Source organism: Lagopus muta, chromosome 11 (genome assembly GCF_023343835.1).
Source record: "Lagopus muta isolate bLagMut1 chromosome 11, bLagMut1 primary, whole genome shotgun sequence".
Taxonomy (NCBI): domain Eukaryota; kingdom Metazoa; phylum Chordata; class Aves; order Galliformes; family Phasianidae; genus Lagopus; species Lagopus muta.
The window spans coordinates 5,148,141-5,164,078 of record NC_064443.1 but is presented as its reverse complement, the minus strand read 5'-3'; the positions used below and the strand labels follow the sequence as shown (position 1 = coordinate 5,164,078).

Here is a 15,938-nt window from a genome sequence, read left to right as displayed (position 1 = left end):
GCGCTGAAAGACTTGAAGGATGAGGACCCTTTAGTTTGGAAAGGACCTCAGGAGCTGATTTTGTTCAAAGCACTGTGGCCAGCAGGGCCAACCACAATTGTCATTGCCTTGTCCAGGATGGTGATGTCACGGACAACAGAATTTTCATGAACATTATTCAGATAAGGTACACATTCACGCTCCTGGGAATCCCAAATATAATCTAGTTACCCATCAGCTCAGCACATCACTTCTGTCCTGTGACACATTCTCTGTGCTCACTGAGTTACCTGCATCCAGAATATCATTCTGGAGAGGGTCTTCCCGTTGTGTACAGGTAGTAGTGCTTCTGCTTGCTGCTTGGTCACTCTTGTAAACTGATTGTTTAGAGCCAAGTAAACTGGAACAAAAAGAAGTACTCTAAGATCAGGCCGCATCTCTTTGATCCACAAGTTTTTGAAAGAATAATTGCAACACCATTATATTAAGAGGCTTACTAATTGCTACTGAACCTGTTAAATGAGCTTGCTACACATATCAATTACTGCGACCACATGACTTCATTCTTGTTACTCAGCTTTTAAGTCGACTGCTCAACCGACTAGAATATCAGGTTAGACATAACAGCTAATAAATCATTCCACAAATTGAAAAGGCTGAAACCTGACCTCGTTAGGCATGACTTAGGACAAGTATGGCATTCTGGAAGAGTACAGTTCTGCATGGACGGAACAAGGAAATGAAAGATGAATATCTGAGTGTTTGATTGTGAAATTAAGAACAAATATTGTTCTCCACAATAAATAGTAGTGCATCTATTAAGCCACTTCACATTCCATATTGTAGGTGAGATGGATGAACAACTAAAAGAAGTTTCTTGCAAATGCTAGATGTGCTGTCTCATGAGGTCATTTACAAAGTTTGAACATCATGAAATTTCTTCAGATTTCTAGGAGTCTAATTAAAACTGTAAAGGTAAAACTGTTCTGCAGTAACAGACAACATAAGATGGAACACAGCTGAAGTGCCAGTGCCTCTGAGGGTACTGTGGAGAACCCAAATCTGTGACTGTAGGTAACACACAGTGACACAGGGCAAATGATTACCAATGGCAATCCCAGTTCCTTAATTTCATGGTTAAGGATTGTAAAGTCAGCCTTCCAGGAACACCACAACCTGTCCCCTACATAACTGATTTCATTTAGAGACACTCAAAAAAACCAATCAACCTCATAATTCATTATTACAGCCTGTAACTCCTGACAAATACCACAGAACCGCTTCTGGGAGCCATTTCCAGCCATTAGGTTACCTTACTTGAAATCTGCGCCTTTTGTTTTCAAACTTCTTATGCTCTCTGTTGTGACAGGGAACAATAATGTTCTCGTTCCACTTCAGGCTGTGGCAGTGTTGAAGGCCTGGTACAAAGCCACTACAAACACTCTTCTTTCTTGGCAGGACATCTGAGCTGTTCTGTAACACTGACAGGGCTGGGATAGGCTAGGACAAGAAAACACGCTTTGTTCTGGGAAGCTTCTCTCCTCTTTCTTCTTGCCCTCTACCTCCACGCTTGTTTTTCACAAAGTAGACTACTGGTAGGTACTGCAAACTCAGAAATGAGGCAAAAATTTTGTGACAGAAATATCTTCCTACGGGCTTCAGCAGGAAGCCTTGAAATATTTTTAACAGACCATTGTAGCCCAAGTGAAGTGAAGTGTGACAGTCAAGAACATCACAAAGCACAAGCTACAAGTTATATAATAAATTAATACTATTAGCTGCATCGAATCTAGCAAAAAAAAAAAAACAAAAAACCAAACCTGTGTATTAAAAGTACAGAAAACAAGTACAGTCCAAGGTGGGTAAGTTTAATAGTTTGAGGAGCTAAATCAAAACAGAAGGCAGAGCACAAAGTAGCATTCATTTCAAAGTCTGACATTAAACTAAGGATAGGCATTTTGCTGCTGTACATCCATTTAAAGCAAGAACTGGTGTTTAGAATATTATCTTTGAAAGGGCGGACGGAGAGGGTGGGGAAAGGGTGTAGACTCCCAAGCTGCAGCTCAGCTTTTATTACTAGCATTTTCATAATTCCTGTATTTGTTTTTCTAGAGCATTTGTAGCCAACAGATTTCATTTCATTCCCTTTGATCTAAATCAGCTTTAAAAGCAAGCTGTGCTAGGGCCATTCACACGCAAGCACTGACTGTGCTTCAGCCAACCAAAGGACAGTTAGATGCAGGCCACCCATGCGGCTTTTCATATTAATGAGCACAGATCCTTTTGTCTTCCAAAACTGACGTGCCTGCATCCAATTTTTGCACCAACAGGCTGACAGGCAATGCTCAGAAAGCCTATAGAGCACTACAGCAACCGAACACAAGGTTACACACTCGGCATGCAGCCAATACAAGTCCCTCGACCCCCAGATTTCATTAGGGAACAGTACAATCCCTTTTAAAGCTGGGAAGCCAGCTGGCCAAAAATCATTCTTCCTTTCTCATCCCTTGCAACAGGCAACTTAACTGAAATCCTCCCCCATACTCCATTGTCTCTGACCACCAAAGCAAAGTAGTATTAAGAATAATTTTGTGCCTTTTTTCTTTAAAAAAAAGACCTTTGTAAGTTTAAGCATCAACCTAACACATATTTTTACTTCAGAAAGTGTTCTGCTCCATTAGCTGTCATTATCTGCCTGCCATAAAGTACATGGCTGGTGTTGCTGTCCAAAGGTAGGTGCCAAGATCAGCACCCAGGGATAGCAGTTATCCTTTACCTGCAGAACTAGTCCTGGCTTCTTGAGTGAGAATTTCTGAGGCTCATCTTTCAGAAGCCCTTGCAGCTTCTGTAGCTGAGAACTGGCTCCTGGCCCACGTGTGCGTAACTCAGCTGCTGCGGAGCACCGGTGAACTTTCAGCTTGGTATCATCAAATGCATTTTGCACAAAATGAGTAGCAGCTTCACACAGTCAAAATACATTGAAGAGAGAGGAAAAAAAAGACACAAACAGGATGTTTGTAGATGGGAAAGATAGATTTTTGACTTAGAAAAGGGGTGCTTAAAAGCCTGCTATTGCAGTGAACATCATTTTTCATAAGGAATCAAAGAACAAATCATATTGGTGCTAGAATAATGGCTGGTGCCTCACAGCAAAGACAATCCGTAGTCCTGCAGATTCTGTGAACGAATTAGTTAATCCAGTCTACTTCCAGAAGCATTTTTCTGTATGAAGCAATGGAGAAGAACTGCACTACTCACGTGTGTTACAATTTACAGGGTAACGTGGGAGCAGAAAAGTTGTAAAAGACAAACAATTTCAGTAACCATGAGACATCTATTATTTTTTTACCATTGAACATGCCACTGAGTCTCACTGGGTTCTGAGCAAAGAGAAACACACAGCAAACTTGTCAAGTTACTGTATCATAATTAAATGCAGCCTTTTCTTTCACTGTTAGTGGGAGAACGTGGACACTGACCAGCTCACCGGGGCATGCATTATGGGCTGCTGTAACAACAACACAGGCATTTAACCAGCTCATTTTGGGGCCCCTCTGAATTCAGCTGCTGGTATTACTTGCAGACTGTGATATAGCTCTTTGTCTGACCTCAGTAGCAACAACAGCTGATTGATCATTACCGACCCATATGAAGAAAGAACAGGCAGCCACCAGGACTAGCTTTACAGAAGAGTATACCAAGAAGGCTCTATAGCTTCCTGTCATACTGCAGGCAAAGAAACTAAAGCTAAGAAGTTAAGGAAGTGGAGGGGTAAGACTGGAGTATGGTCAAGGTCTTTCTTACATCCTCTAATGCTTCATATGCTCAAGTGTGAACAGTTTTGCTGTCCATTAATGTCCTTGATAAGCCTCTTTACATTTACATTCCCTTCCCTTGATGGCAGAACTGAGCAAGCTTCAGGACCTGTATATCAGAGCATCAAGTTAAAAGCTTTGTTAGTAGCTAATTAACACCACCTTACCTGACAGTGAGGCTGTTGTCAGGGGGGGTTCAGGTGGCTTCTTGTAGAGCTCGAAGTCAACATGCCGTTTGTCCCAGCTCCATCTGCCCCGTGGCAGCACCGGCTCCATGTTAGCATACAGAGCATTCTCCTGCCATTTCTAAAATAAATTTGAACCCCTTTAAGAAACCTGCTGTTCCTTTTGCTGCTCCTTTTTCAGCTTGCCCAGTTCTTTATCACGTACTGCTTAGCTGCCTTCCTCTCCACTGCCTTCAACAAAAGGCAACAGAAATGATACTGCACTAACTTGCTTCTGTTACTCTTGAGTAGTTAATCTTCTCTCCCTTCTAGAGAAGTTCATTCTCCAACATGATGGACTAGAAGAAAGCACCTTGTTTGCACTACTTCAGTTATACTCTAACCTTTCTGAGAAACTACTTTAATTTGTAGAGGAAAAAAATTAAATAAAATCTGCAAATGAACTGAACACGTTCATGAACACATGCTTGAAAGAGAGTTTTTGCAAGGTAACCCCCCGAGCACTCAGCCTGTTCCACTCTATGCTGTGACTGCGTTCAGTAAATTTTGCAAAACTTATTAATCCTGCACACAAAAAAACCAATAATTTGTTCTGTTCCCTTTATTTCCTTAGCTTGCCAATTCTAAAAACATACAAATCATCTAATAGTGGACCTAATAGCAGACCACATGTGCTTAGGTGACAATGCTGAAGACTATTCAAAATGGGGAAGAGTAAGCTAGTCCAGCTGACAGCCAGTAAAAAGGCAGAAAACAAGAAGTAAAGAATAAACAGAAGAACGGGAGGACACAGAGCAGCAAGAAACCCATAGAGAAACTGATTAGAAAGCTTCTAATAAAACTGGAACTACAAGGCACAAATAAAAGATGGAGGGAAAATAACTAGTGAGGGAATTTGGATAGATAAAGGAAGGCTACAATTAACTTGGCAGCTCACGAAGAACAGCCTGAAATCCATCCACCATGCAATGCAACATTAGTGGTTTTATTGTTTTTGTTTTTATTCTATACCCTCACTTTTACATGTAAAACAAAACATGATGCACTCCACTGGTAATACTGGCCAACAAGTTTTCTGTATGCATCAAGAGCACAGTTTGCACATCCAAACAAAGCACAGCCTGGGAGAGCTGGGCTCTGATATACACCGATTGCAAATTCAGATGTATCCCCAGATAGCTTGCCTGGGCTGTACTCCACAAGACAGAATTCCACATGCTAAAGCAGTCATCCTCTTTTAAGTCTCCTAAAATGCTTCTGTTCCCTTGGCTCATTTAAGTACTCTGTTACCTCTTGTAACTCCTCCACACGTGCCTCATCAGGCATCTGAGGGTGCAGATTGCTTTCAATGCTGCTCTTAAACCCAGGAAATACAAATCCATCTGGCGACAGCCACATACTCCTGGATTTTGCAAAGGACTCCTTACAGGCAGTAACCACATCAACTGGGTCAAACATGGCTGAAAGATACTCGTGACAGTAAGTGAACCTTGTTTTTGGCTCCTACAAAAATAAATAAATCAGTAAATGGTAATGTGAAGTTCCCTTTGCTGGGAGAGGAAAACAATCAAAAGTACAGAAGCAGGAACATTTCTTAAGGTTTGAAGTAATCGTAGATAAGAATTATATAGAGAAAAGAACTGTCATTAAGCAATCAAAAAACTGCTTTTGAATTTCACATTATGATCCAAGGATGGAAGACAAATCTTTAATATTATTTACTTTTGATTATAAAAAGGTAACTTTAGGTTATATTGTGTTCATGGGTATCTTGTCAACACTTTTCACAGAGCTCATCTCCTCCAGTGGATAGGAAAACATTTGTTATTTAGATTGAAGCCAGCAATTCTGAGAACAGCAGATAAATGAGATTCTTCAAGTATGCTCACAAATGCCTTCTTCAGATCACTTTATACCACATCAGCATTGCAATCCCTCAAATTTCACTGCTTACAGATGTGTGGAACTCAGAATTGTGACCTCTAGGATACCAAAGTCCACCGTCAAACTCAGAGCCCAAATCATGAAGAGACAACTTGGCTACAATGCACAACAATAAGAATTTTACACACCAAGGATTCCCTTCCAATCCTATGTACTAATATGTAACTAACGTACTAATATGGAAGTCATCCTGTGGGCCTATTTAATTAATTTCTTCTCTTTGTTAGCCCTACGCACAGCAATCCAAGGTCTTCCATTTTTGTGCCTCAGCTTACCTTTGCCATTTCCTGGCGAAGATGCTCCTTTGCAAGTTCTGCAGAATTCAAGCTCTGAGAGCTATAACTGTAAACAGATTTGCCATCAGCAGGAGAAATTCTGAAAGCTTCAAACTTCAGCTTCTTTATCTTTCCTTTAAGCTGGCACACAGCATCAATGTTAGCCTGCTAGGAGAGATTCTGCATGAATTCCATCTGAATTGGAAATCTAGAGTGCTACAAAAATATTTCAAACTGTAAACTGTATACTGTAAACATTATACTGATACTGTAAACATTAAAAAGCTTTCAGAAGATGCTCAAGTAGAAAGAAGTATTTACATCCAAAGAGCACAACAGTTCTTCATTAATAAGACTCTCCACAAGAGGACTGTATTTTTTGTACAGCTTAGCCCCTCATTTTGTCCCAGAAAATGACACACTGAGACAGAGGCAGTGCACTGGAGGCAGGGACTCAGCAGAGAATGGCTTCTGCTTATAGACAAATCAGTGTTCTGGAGAGCTGATGCTGGTCTTCATCAAATGAAATAAGATTAGTTTTTTCATTTGCATCATTCCATTAAAACCCCAGCAATTGCAGTTACATACATGAGCAACAATATTAATTATGACTCCTCAAATTTCTCTGCTGACACAGTGTAGTTTAACCTTCACATCTTTTACTTTACTTGCCAACACTATTGAACTTTGCTTATGGAAATTAAGGCTTTGAATTCAGACTGCCACAACAGGTAACTGCAGCAAAAGAGCAACACTGCATTTTGGATATCACTTCCTTTTAATGTTTAAAACTCCCTAACACACTCAAGTTTTTCAACTCAAAAGATACATTTATTTTAATCAAACCTGTTATTTAAAAATAATTATTTTTCTTTTTTTAATCTACAAGGGACTTCAGTCCCTCTATTGTCCTCTTGATTCAAAGCATTTATAAAATAAGAGCTGTTTGAAGCATGTATACTCAGAAAACTGCAAACTTCAAACAAACAAAAAAATGACCCCACACTTAATCTATACAGAAAGTTTAGACCAAAGACTGCTGCTGCTTGCATCCTCTTATGTTGTTACAAACAACTACCAGGAACTTAATATGTTAAGTTAGTATGATGTTACTTAAGATTGTTTTCTCTTCTAGCCTCATCAAACACCTCTCTAGCAGCAAACTACAATTGGAAATACTTAGAAATTCAACGTTGTTCAATAATTCCAAGGCAGAAACCCTACACAGGAACGCAGCTTCTAACATCAAGGACAACTTCCTTGTGTTAAAACCAGTCCAAACTAGCCTTCACAAACCATGGGATGGTGAGAGTCCTCAGCTAAGAAATGTACTCAAAAAACACTTCAGACTCCCCAGAAACACGTGTGGTATCCCTGCTCGAATGTCTACCTGAACAGAAAGGTTTTCAATTCTAATGTTTGCCCCGAGACAACAGAAGGGGCAGATGGCAGCCTGGATCAAACCAGAAGAGTAATAAAATTATTCCAGGTTTTTGTTTTTTTGTTTTTGTTTTGTTTTTTACTTAAAAGATCTGCTTTCAACTGCTGATTTGATTTGGCTAACCAATCTGGCTGTCTAAACAAGTACTTTGCAGGGCAAGAGAAAGCAGCACAAATTTTACATGGGCTTTGTTGGCCTGGCCCCACAAAGCACTGTGTAACTGGTTGATGTGGGGGTGCTATGAAGAAGAACAAAAATAGGAACCAACCCCAAGAAGAAATTGGCAAATCCTTTAAATAATCCATCAGTTTTCTTTCCACTCATACAGCACCTCCTCTATTTGCTTGCAAGCAAATTTGCTTTTTCCCCCCTTAAGAAACAGTTGCCTCTGCAAAATAAAACCACCCTACACTTTAGTAATGTTTGTACAACACTTACAAACACATTAGGCTTAAAAACTTTTCTAAGGTTTCAGAAGAAGGGGGTGTTAATCAAGATATGAAGTGACACAGCTATTAGGCTTGCCTCTTTCACATAACAACTCACCCTAATATGGTTTCTCTCAAAAGACTTTTTGTCTGCTACTTCCTTCTTCCACTGCACGTATTTTTCATTGTAGTCATCTAATGAAGAATATCCTGTCTTTTTCTCTCTGCTAACATCTGGTGGCGCATAGTCAGAGGAAAATGAGACTAAAGGAGGCTTCTGAGTGAAGAGATCCTCATCAGTTAATGGAGCTCCATACTCTCGACTCAATGCTGTGATCATTTCTGCCGAGGGCAGCAGCTCCCCCTGAATAACATCCCTCAACCTCTTACTGTGACAGAGGTAACTGAGCCTACAAGCAGATATCAACAGTTCATTAGTTTACAAAAACTTTATGGCAATCAGAGCATCACCACTAAAATTACTGGGGAAAGAACTACACAACTTTATCTATTTATTAACAAGTTCAGGTCAGCTCAGATGTGTGGGTATTTGGCAGTGATACAGAAGGATAGCAGTTCATTACAACTATTAGGAATAGCCTAGGAATGTCATTGGCATTAGAATTAGATATAAGATCAGTTACTAGCTAATGAATTCCTATTCCCTGGCTGGTGGGCCAATAAAGGAAACTTCCTTCATGCACGTTGGTTCCAGTGCATGACTCATATTTTTGCCAAATTTCACTAAAATCACCTCTGCTTCACTTTTATTTTACTTGTCTTGATCAACTTTTATCCTATGAGCTACTTGTGACAAATAAAGACATGCACAGAATATTTTTCATGGTTTTATAAGTTATATTGATAATTTATGCACATGCAGCTTTATCCACTTCTTTTTTGATCCCCCTCAGAAGTTGTCAAGATGCTTTAAGACTAACAGCTGCTGCACGCAGACAAAGTGAGCTAACTGACAGACTCAGCAATAAATCACATAAAAGAACTTTAAAGAAAAAGCTATGGAAAGGAAACAGTGTCTCCCCAACTCATAAAGAACCTTTCCTTCTTACAGTTACCTCAGGAAAACCGTTAATGAAATTTCCCACTTAGTTCAAGTGACTTTCTGATTCTAACAAGTCCTTCTCCTTTACTCACTTCTAAATCATCTCTCCAAGAGAACAGAGCAGAGAAATAAATCCTTCCTAGCTGATGCTTCTGACACCCGAATTCTCTTTCTTCTATTTGTATTACATTCAGGCATGTTCCAACATACTACCCTACTGATACAGTTCTCTTCTTTAAAATAAAAATTTATGAATTTCTGCCCACAGAAGTGAGCTCACCAATATCCAGTTACCATTACATCAGTAGTTAGTAAAACATGCTTGCCTGTAAGTCATCTGAAACCTGAACCACTCATCACGCCCACAGATTGCTTTCATCGTGGAAAAGATGAAGGAATATTACTTTTGATATCAAATATTCACTCTTCCATCATAACAATTCTTTATTTCTTGACTACAAATTTAGAAGAGTCATACCTGGACAAGGCTTGGAAACATGCCCAAGGAACTGCTCCTCTGACATAAAGCAGAGGCTGTTTTGCTATACTGAAGAGGGGCTTACAGAGGTGGAAATGATAAAAGATTGCTTCCAGGTCTGTATACAGGCGCTGACTGAAAGACAGCTGTGAATCATACAGTATTTCCAGTTGTCCATCTTCACGTCTGTAAGCTCTGTAACAGAGCGTGCCAACGACAAGGTTAGAGCCATCAGCCCAGATCTCAGGTTTCCTCAGTTCTGCCATACAATTACTATCTCTCATTAAACCAACTGCCTTTTGTCCTTTAAATGGAATGTCTTATTCCACAGCCTTCACTTCATATGAACTGTTCTGAAAAAGTGATTATGGACAAAGAAAGAAAACATCAAAACCTTTATGTCATGAATGAGTTGAACAGATTTTGTTTTTAAACCACATTGCAGTCATCTCAAAAGCAGCTCACCTCAGTTTCATCTGTGTGCTTAATGGCCCTACTCAAGAGCTCTCTCTAAATATTTCTGCTAATATACAAAAATTCATACTGCAGCAGTAAAACAAAGCTTCAATCGAAGCTATGGGTTACCTCTAACAAGAGATGACTTCTCATGTAACAAATAATTTCAGCAAGCACAATGAAGCAACTTGCACAAAAAAAAAGCTTCAATAACATTATAGCAGTGAAAAAAAGAAAGATTATTTTTTTAAACATGAAATTTGAGGGAAACTTTAGTTTTGCATTTGTCATACTTCCCTCCTAAGTATGAAGGAAAAATACAGGTTGGGCTCCAGCTTCCTCACAGCTTTTAGATCCCACTGGGTATTAGCAAACAATGACTCACATGACAGATCACATGCCAGGGTGTCCCATGGCCAAATTCAACTGGGAGCACATTTGTATGGCCCACTGAAAATTAGGACAGATATTTGGCCAACAGAAATAGCACGGGGCTACACATCAGTGTATGTGATGTCAAGTAAGCTAAGACAACCTGTGCTTTGGAAGTCAGGTATGTTTTCTGCACATCATTTCAGTTTCTTTAAACTATACTGCCTTTACTGTGCTGATGTATCCTCAAGATGTGAAGTAGTATAGTCTCATTTTAAGAGTTTTAAAAGCTTTTTTCCAATCAATCATTCTCTTTGCCCTCTCTCCCACTTACATAAAGTAGCAGAATTCACTTTGAGAAACTACAACTTTCAGCTGCCAATGGAAATAATTAATTAAAAATGTCACTCTTACCTTTCAAAGTGCCTATCCCAGAGTCTCCTGATGGCTTTGTCTTTTAATCCCTCCAAGACAAAGAGATGAGAAGCTCCATCCAGTAGGTGAAAGCCAGTAACAATATCTAACTCAGAAGCCTTCTCTAGTGTGCTTTTCAGTTTTAATGTATCAAGAGCCATTCTGATTACATGTGGAGGATAACAGTCCAGCTGAAAGGCTTTAGCATTGATTTCTGTAATCTCTTCCACCAAATCACATAATAAAGATGAATTACTGTAGTCAAAAATGTAGATTATACAACTGTATGGGCAATCTGCCACTTGAGCATCATCACCTTCTGCATGCATTCTCAATGGCACTGCTATTTCCACTCTCACTTTCAAAAGTGAGTCTGATTGTAGATAATGTCCCATAGGTAACAGAATCTGTGGATGCTTCTTCCTTATCTTCTTACTTTTATCCTCTTTATCGAAAGCAGATGTATTTGGAGTTGAACAGCTACGAATGGGCGCACTAATAGTCATGTACTTTTTACCCAACAATAGATCAGTTAGACTTACTTTAGCTACCCCATGTGGATGCCACATTTCATTCTCTGTAGAAGAATTACATATTGTGGATTTGCAAGCGAGGGGCCTCACGTCTCCCAGATTTTCATCAGCTTGAGCCTCCCCAAATAAATATGGCTTTTTTTTGTTGTCTTCAATCCTTCTATCCCGATCATGAACTTCAATCTCCAAAGGTGGACCTCTAAGATACCTTTCTAACTCCCCAGGTTTCATTGTTCCTGTTAAAAATACATTAACATCCTTAAAGTAGACATGAGTTCCATGGATTCGTCCATGAGTCTGATGAGCTGGAAAATTGTGAAATTTGTATTTGCAATAGGTAGGAACACACAATCTCTATTAAACAAAAAGAGAGAGAGAGAGAAACAGATAATTGAAGTGTTAATTTCTTCCCTCTTATTTTTCGTATTACAGAATAATTGGCCTTTAATGTAGAAGGCAAAATGGGGATGTACTTTATGGTACAAACTATGTCTTTCAAGGCAACAAGGAGGCCATTCTACATGCCTGGATCCTGTGTTTCAGGAAGTTACTGTCCCCTTCATTTGTCTGTCCACAAATTTCCTGATTTTCCATACATATTTTAAAAAATAATCACACCTTTTCTTTCTAGATTATTAAAGAAGCATGCAGGGGACTGCAAAGACTCCTTGATATATATATATTTTTACCTTTGTGTACCTATAGGATTCAAGGCCTATAGGTAGTTATAAAGTTCAACAATTATCCATAGGGAATGGACAGTATCAGCTCCATTAGTTAGTGGAGCTACTTAGCTACTGAGCTAGACATTTGGGGCTAAATAGCAAGATCCATTCTGCAATACTTGTGATTCTTCTGTGCAAGTGTTCATCAGCATTAAGGCAACCAGCACAAAGAGGAAGCTGGCTGTCAAGGACTATCCTGACAATTCCTGGCTCTCAACAATGCATGATTTCACCACATTTAGCAAAGGAAACAAAATAAAAACTTCTGTGATCACTCTGAAGACTGCATTGGAAACTATGCAGTGTAATATTTTCCCTGTTACTTTTCATAACTGGTATATCAATTTGCCTAGTCTGCCACAACAGGCCTGCAACGTGAAACTCAAAGATACACAGTTCCTGACATTAATATTGAACTATTTTTATAAAAACAACAACAAAACAATCTAGAACTATAATTTTCACTTTTTTTAAAGATTAAAAAAAAAGTGAATGCTTTACAAGTTCAGTACTACTTTCAACACAGAAGCTGTTCTGAATGAGCCAATCAGGTACTGACTTGTCAGCAAATGGTTTCAAACAATACAGCAGTGAGTGAACTAAATAAGTTCCACTGCTCAAAAATAAAAATATGCTGATTACATGTCAATTATTGCCCTTGGAAAATGCAAGGACTGCAGTTTTGTTGTCAGTGCCTACAATACAGAGGCACTACTCTGGAGACACCTCTCTCAGGAAATGCTAGCCAAATAGCGACAAGAAAACTTCTCTTTAAAACCATGCCCATATTGTAAGCAACATTACTTCATTGTAACAAAGAGAATTCCTTCAGAAAGCAGGAGTGGGATGCATTACCTGTAGCTCTTCTATTGGTATAGGTGTGTTTGGGAGGCTGGTAGCTGAATAAATCTTTATAACCAGTGGATTCAATTCATGCCTTTGTCTTTCAGACAGAAGAGGTGTTTCTACAGTGAAAGACACATAAGCATCTGAAAGAATAGGACTGTTTTCTTCCAGTCGACTGATCACTGAGTTTTCTCCTTTTAAAAACAAGATGAAATATTATTACAGAAGTTATCTCATCAAGGCATCAGTATTTGATTAAATTTAAAACCTCCACTGAATTTGTACTGAAATAGAATGAATAATAATTGCTTCATATATTATTTACCTTTTGCAGTGGGGAAGAAAATAGTATCTAGAACAATGCCAGAAATCTCATTTGGGCTAAGAGCTAAAAGCGTACTGAAGTTTTCTGTCACTTTGAAGATGCAAATATACCGTTCACATAAATATTAAAACACTTTAGAGGCTTTTCATCACAACTAAAGTCTCTGTTAAAGGTACAGAAGCATATTTAAATGTTTCTGAATGCTAAATTTTGCAGTATGTACTCAGCAGCTGAGTTTCATCCTCTATGACATCTTGGCAATTCTGTCTATGAGCACAGAAAGATTTAAGTCACTACCCACAAAAACAGGACAACGTGATGTTAATCTAGTTACAGTCAGAAAGCCTCCGAACGAATCCACTTTCTTCTGACCGACATCCTATTTCCAACACATTCTCAACAGATTAAAAAAAACAACCCAAACTTGGAACTAAACAGCTCGTTATCCACCAGGCAGACCCACACAGTACATCTAACATCCTGCTCCCTCCCTGCCTCTTCCTTACAGAATAATACCTGAAAGGAGAGGCATGAGATCCAACTGCAGCAAAGCAATGTTTGCCCTAGTAGTACCCATGTCCTTTTTAGCACCAGGATCCTTTCTACCTGTTGATGGAAGGCAGGGTTAGACCAAGGAAGGAGGAAACGATTTCAAGTTTGCTATAGGCAGAACGCAGTGAGTTACATGTCCTTAGAAAAAGATGTCAATTCTTCTTTCTAAAACCAACTTGGGCTAGTATTTCAATATGCTCAGAACTCCTCTGCACAGTTCACTGTATTTTAGTATATGAAATCTCAAAAAAAAAAAATTTACAGCAGTAGGCATTAAAAGTTAATGGAATTACCAAGATTAAAGTTATATTTGCCATCTTGTTATTCTTCCTTTTCACATATGTATTATGATGCATGTGTGACAATTTTTATCAACATGTAATTTATTGTTTCCAGAAACCTCCATCTTTTAACTTTGTGCCCACAAAACAGGAGTACTGCCATTCCTCTAAATCCCAAGGATATCACCAAGACAAGCTAATCAGTATCCACAGTTTACTCAGATGGTGAGTGATTATTCCCTACATTCCTTTCACCCACATTCACCCACATTCAATCTTTACATAATCAATACCAGCAGAACTAGCCACAGCCTCCACTTATGTAACTCCCATCTTCAGACACTCTGCCCAACCACAAAATAGTTGTCAAGGAAGGACTTGGTTGACAATATTGATGCATTCACTCAATTTGAATGAACTACAACTGAATGTTAACATTCATGCTCAGTGATGCTTGTTGATAAGCAAATGTCCTTTTTATAAAGTGTATTGGGATAATGTGAGCAGGAACCCTGGGACACCATGCTAGTTTTTCAGTCAGACAAGCATGACATTCAACATGGGTGATTTAATATATATGGTAGTGTTCATTCTTGCTGTGGTTATCATCTTTCATAGAACCTTAGTTAATCATAAGCTACAGATGAGAGAGCAAAATATTTGTCAGTAGAGATGTGTTTCTTCATTTAACAACATGAAGAAGCACTAGAAATAAATATGGACTATAAACCACAGATGAAAACCTGGCCTCTAGTGGCAACTGCAGCACAAGCAATGTGGAATACCAAGCTTGGTAGTCTCACAGTTGTAACAGTTGTTTCAGCTACAACATTAATTTTTAAACGTTTTACAAAATTTATTATTGCACACTCATAGCCCTTGCAAATACCCATCATTTCACCACTGGAACACTTAAAGTGGTGGAAAAGAGCCATCAGCATCCCCGCTTTGTTCTACTGGCTAAGAAAACAAGAGATATAACTTGCTTCTGAAGAAACACGGAAAGCAAAGACTAAAATGCAGGTCTGGTAACACACACTTCTCTAATCTTGAATTCTTTTTAAAAAATAATACACAAACAGAACCTCTTATCTTTTAAAATCTAGCTTTCATAAGCCCTATGCCATAATTCCATCCAGAGCTTACCATTCGAGGTAGCTGTCTTGTCTGTTTGACACATCAGAATTCCCACATCGTTGGCTGTTTTCCCAGTTTCTTCTGAAGTTGTATTATGCAAAGGAGCAGCAACTGCTTTCTGCTTCAGAAGTTGGGCCTTACCCTCAAATCTGCTTCTAGCAAATATGACACAAACAAGCAATCAAAATTAAAACAGAATTACATGTGGTTTTAAAAGTAAATTAGAAGTTACATATATAGCCACTAAAATAAAAATGATAAGGATGCTTCATTTGCATCAATAAAAGAAAATCACAACAAAGGCCCTGGAAACCATCACAATACACAGCAACCTCCAGATGTTAGGAGTTGGTGAAGGAAATCATACTGTGGAGTTTGTGGAGATAGCATGGAATTTTTTGGTGGATTTGCTGGAAATCTCCCCACTGCACACTGCAAATGCATAGAAGATATTGGATCATGATGATTGTACTTCCTTATGTATACTTTTGACATAAAGTGAGTGACAAGGGAAAACGACTCTTTAGAAAAGAAGACTCTTCTCCAGGCATTCAAAATATCAGCAAAACTTTGCCAATAATAAAACAGGTGAAATGTAACTTTCTGAATCTCAGATGTGTTTTTAAAGTAAGCACAGCTTCCTTGTCAGATAACTCCCTAGCCCTCCACAAGGAATGATCATAACAATA

General features: G+C 38.8%; 1 protein-coding gene across 11 annotated transcripts in view; it reads right to left on the bottom strand.

Annotated features, from left to right (window-relative positions):
• Positions 1-15,938, bottom strand: part of CFAP92 (cilia and flagella associated protein 92 (putative)) — a 65,851-nt gene that overhangs the window by 2,035 nt on the left and 47,878 nt on the right. For 2 of the 11 annotated variants that reach the window (XR_007379351.1, XM_048957713.1), the window contains exons 6-17: positions 15,259-15,404; positions 13,796-13,885; positions 12,964-13,148; positions 10,851-11,737; positions 9,609-9,803; positions 8,186-8,477; positions 6,199-6,366; positions 5,270-5,482; positions 3,962-4,100; positions 2,756-2,937; positions 1,292-1,479; positions 270-379 (exon numbers count right to left, since the gene is read on the bottom strand). Coding sequence is in view for 10 of the 11 variants with exons in the window: in XM_048957713.1 (XP_048813670.1) it covers positions 270-379; positions 1,292-1,479; positions 2,756-2,937; positions 3,962-4,100; positions 5,270-5,482; positions 6,199-6,366; positions 8,186-8,477; positions 9,609-9,803; positions 10,851-11,737; positions 12,964-13,148; positions 13,796-13,885; positions 15,259-15,404 (2,795 nt within the window). In the remaining variant the exon portion in view is untranslated. The other 9 variants (XM_048957716.1, XM_048957711.1, XM_048957714.1 and 6 more) reach the window with 8 other exon arrangements.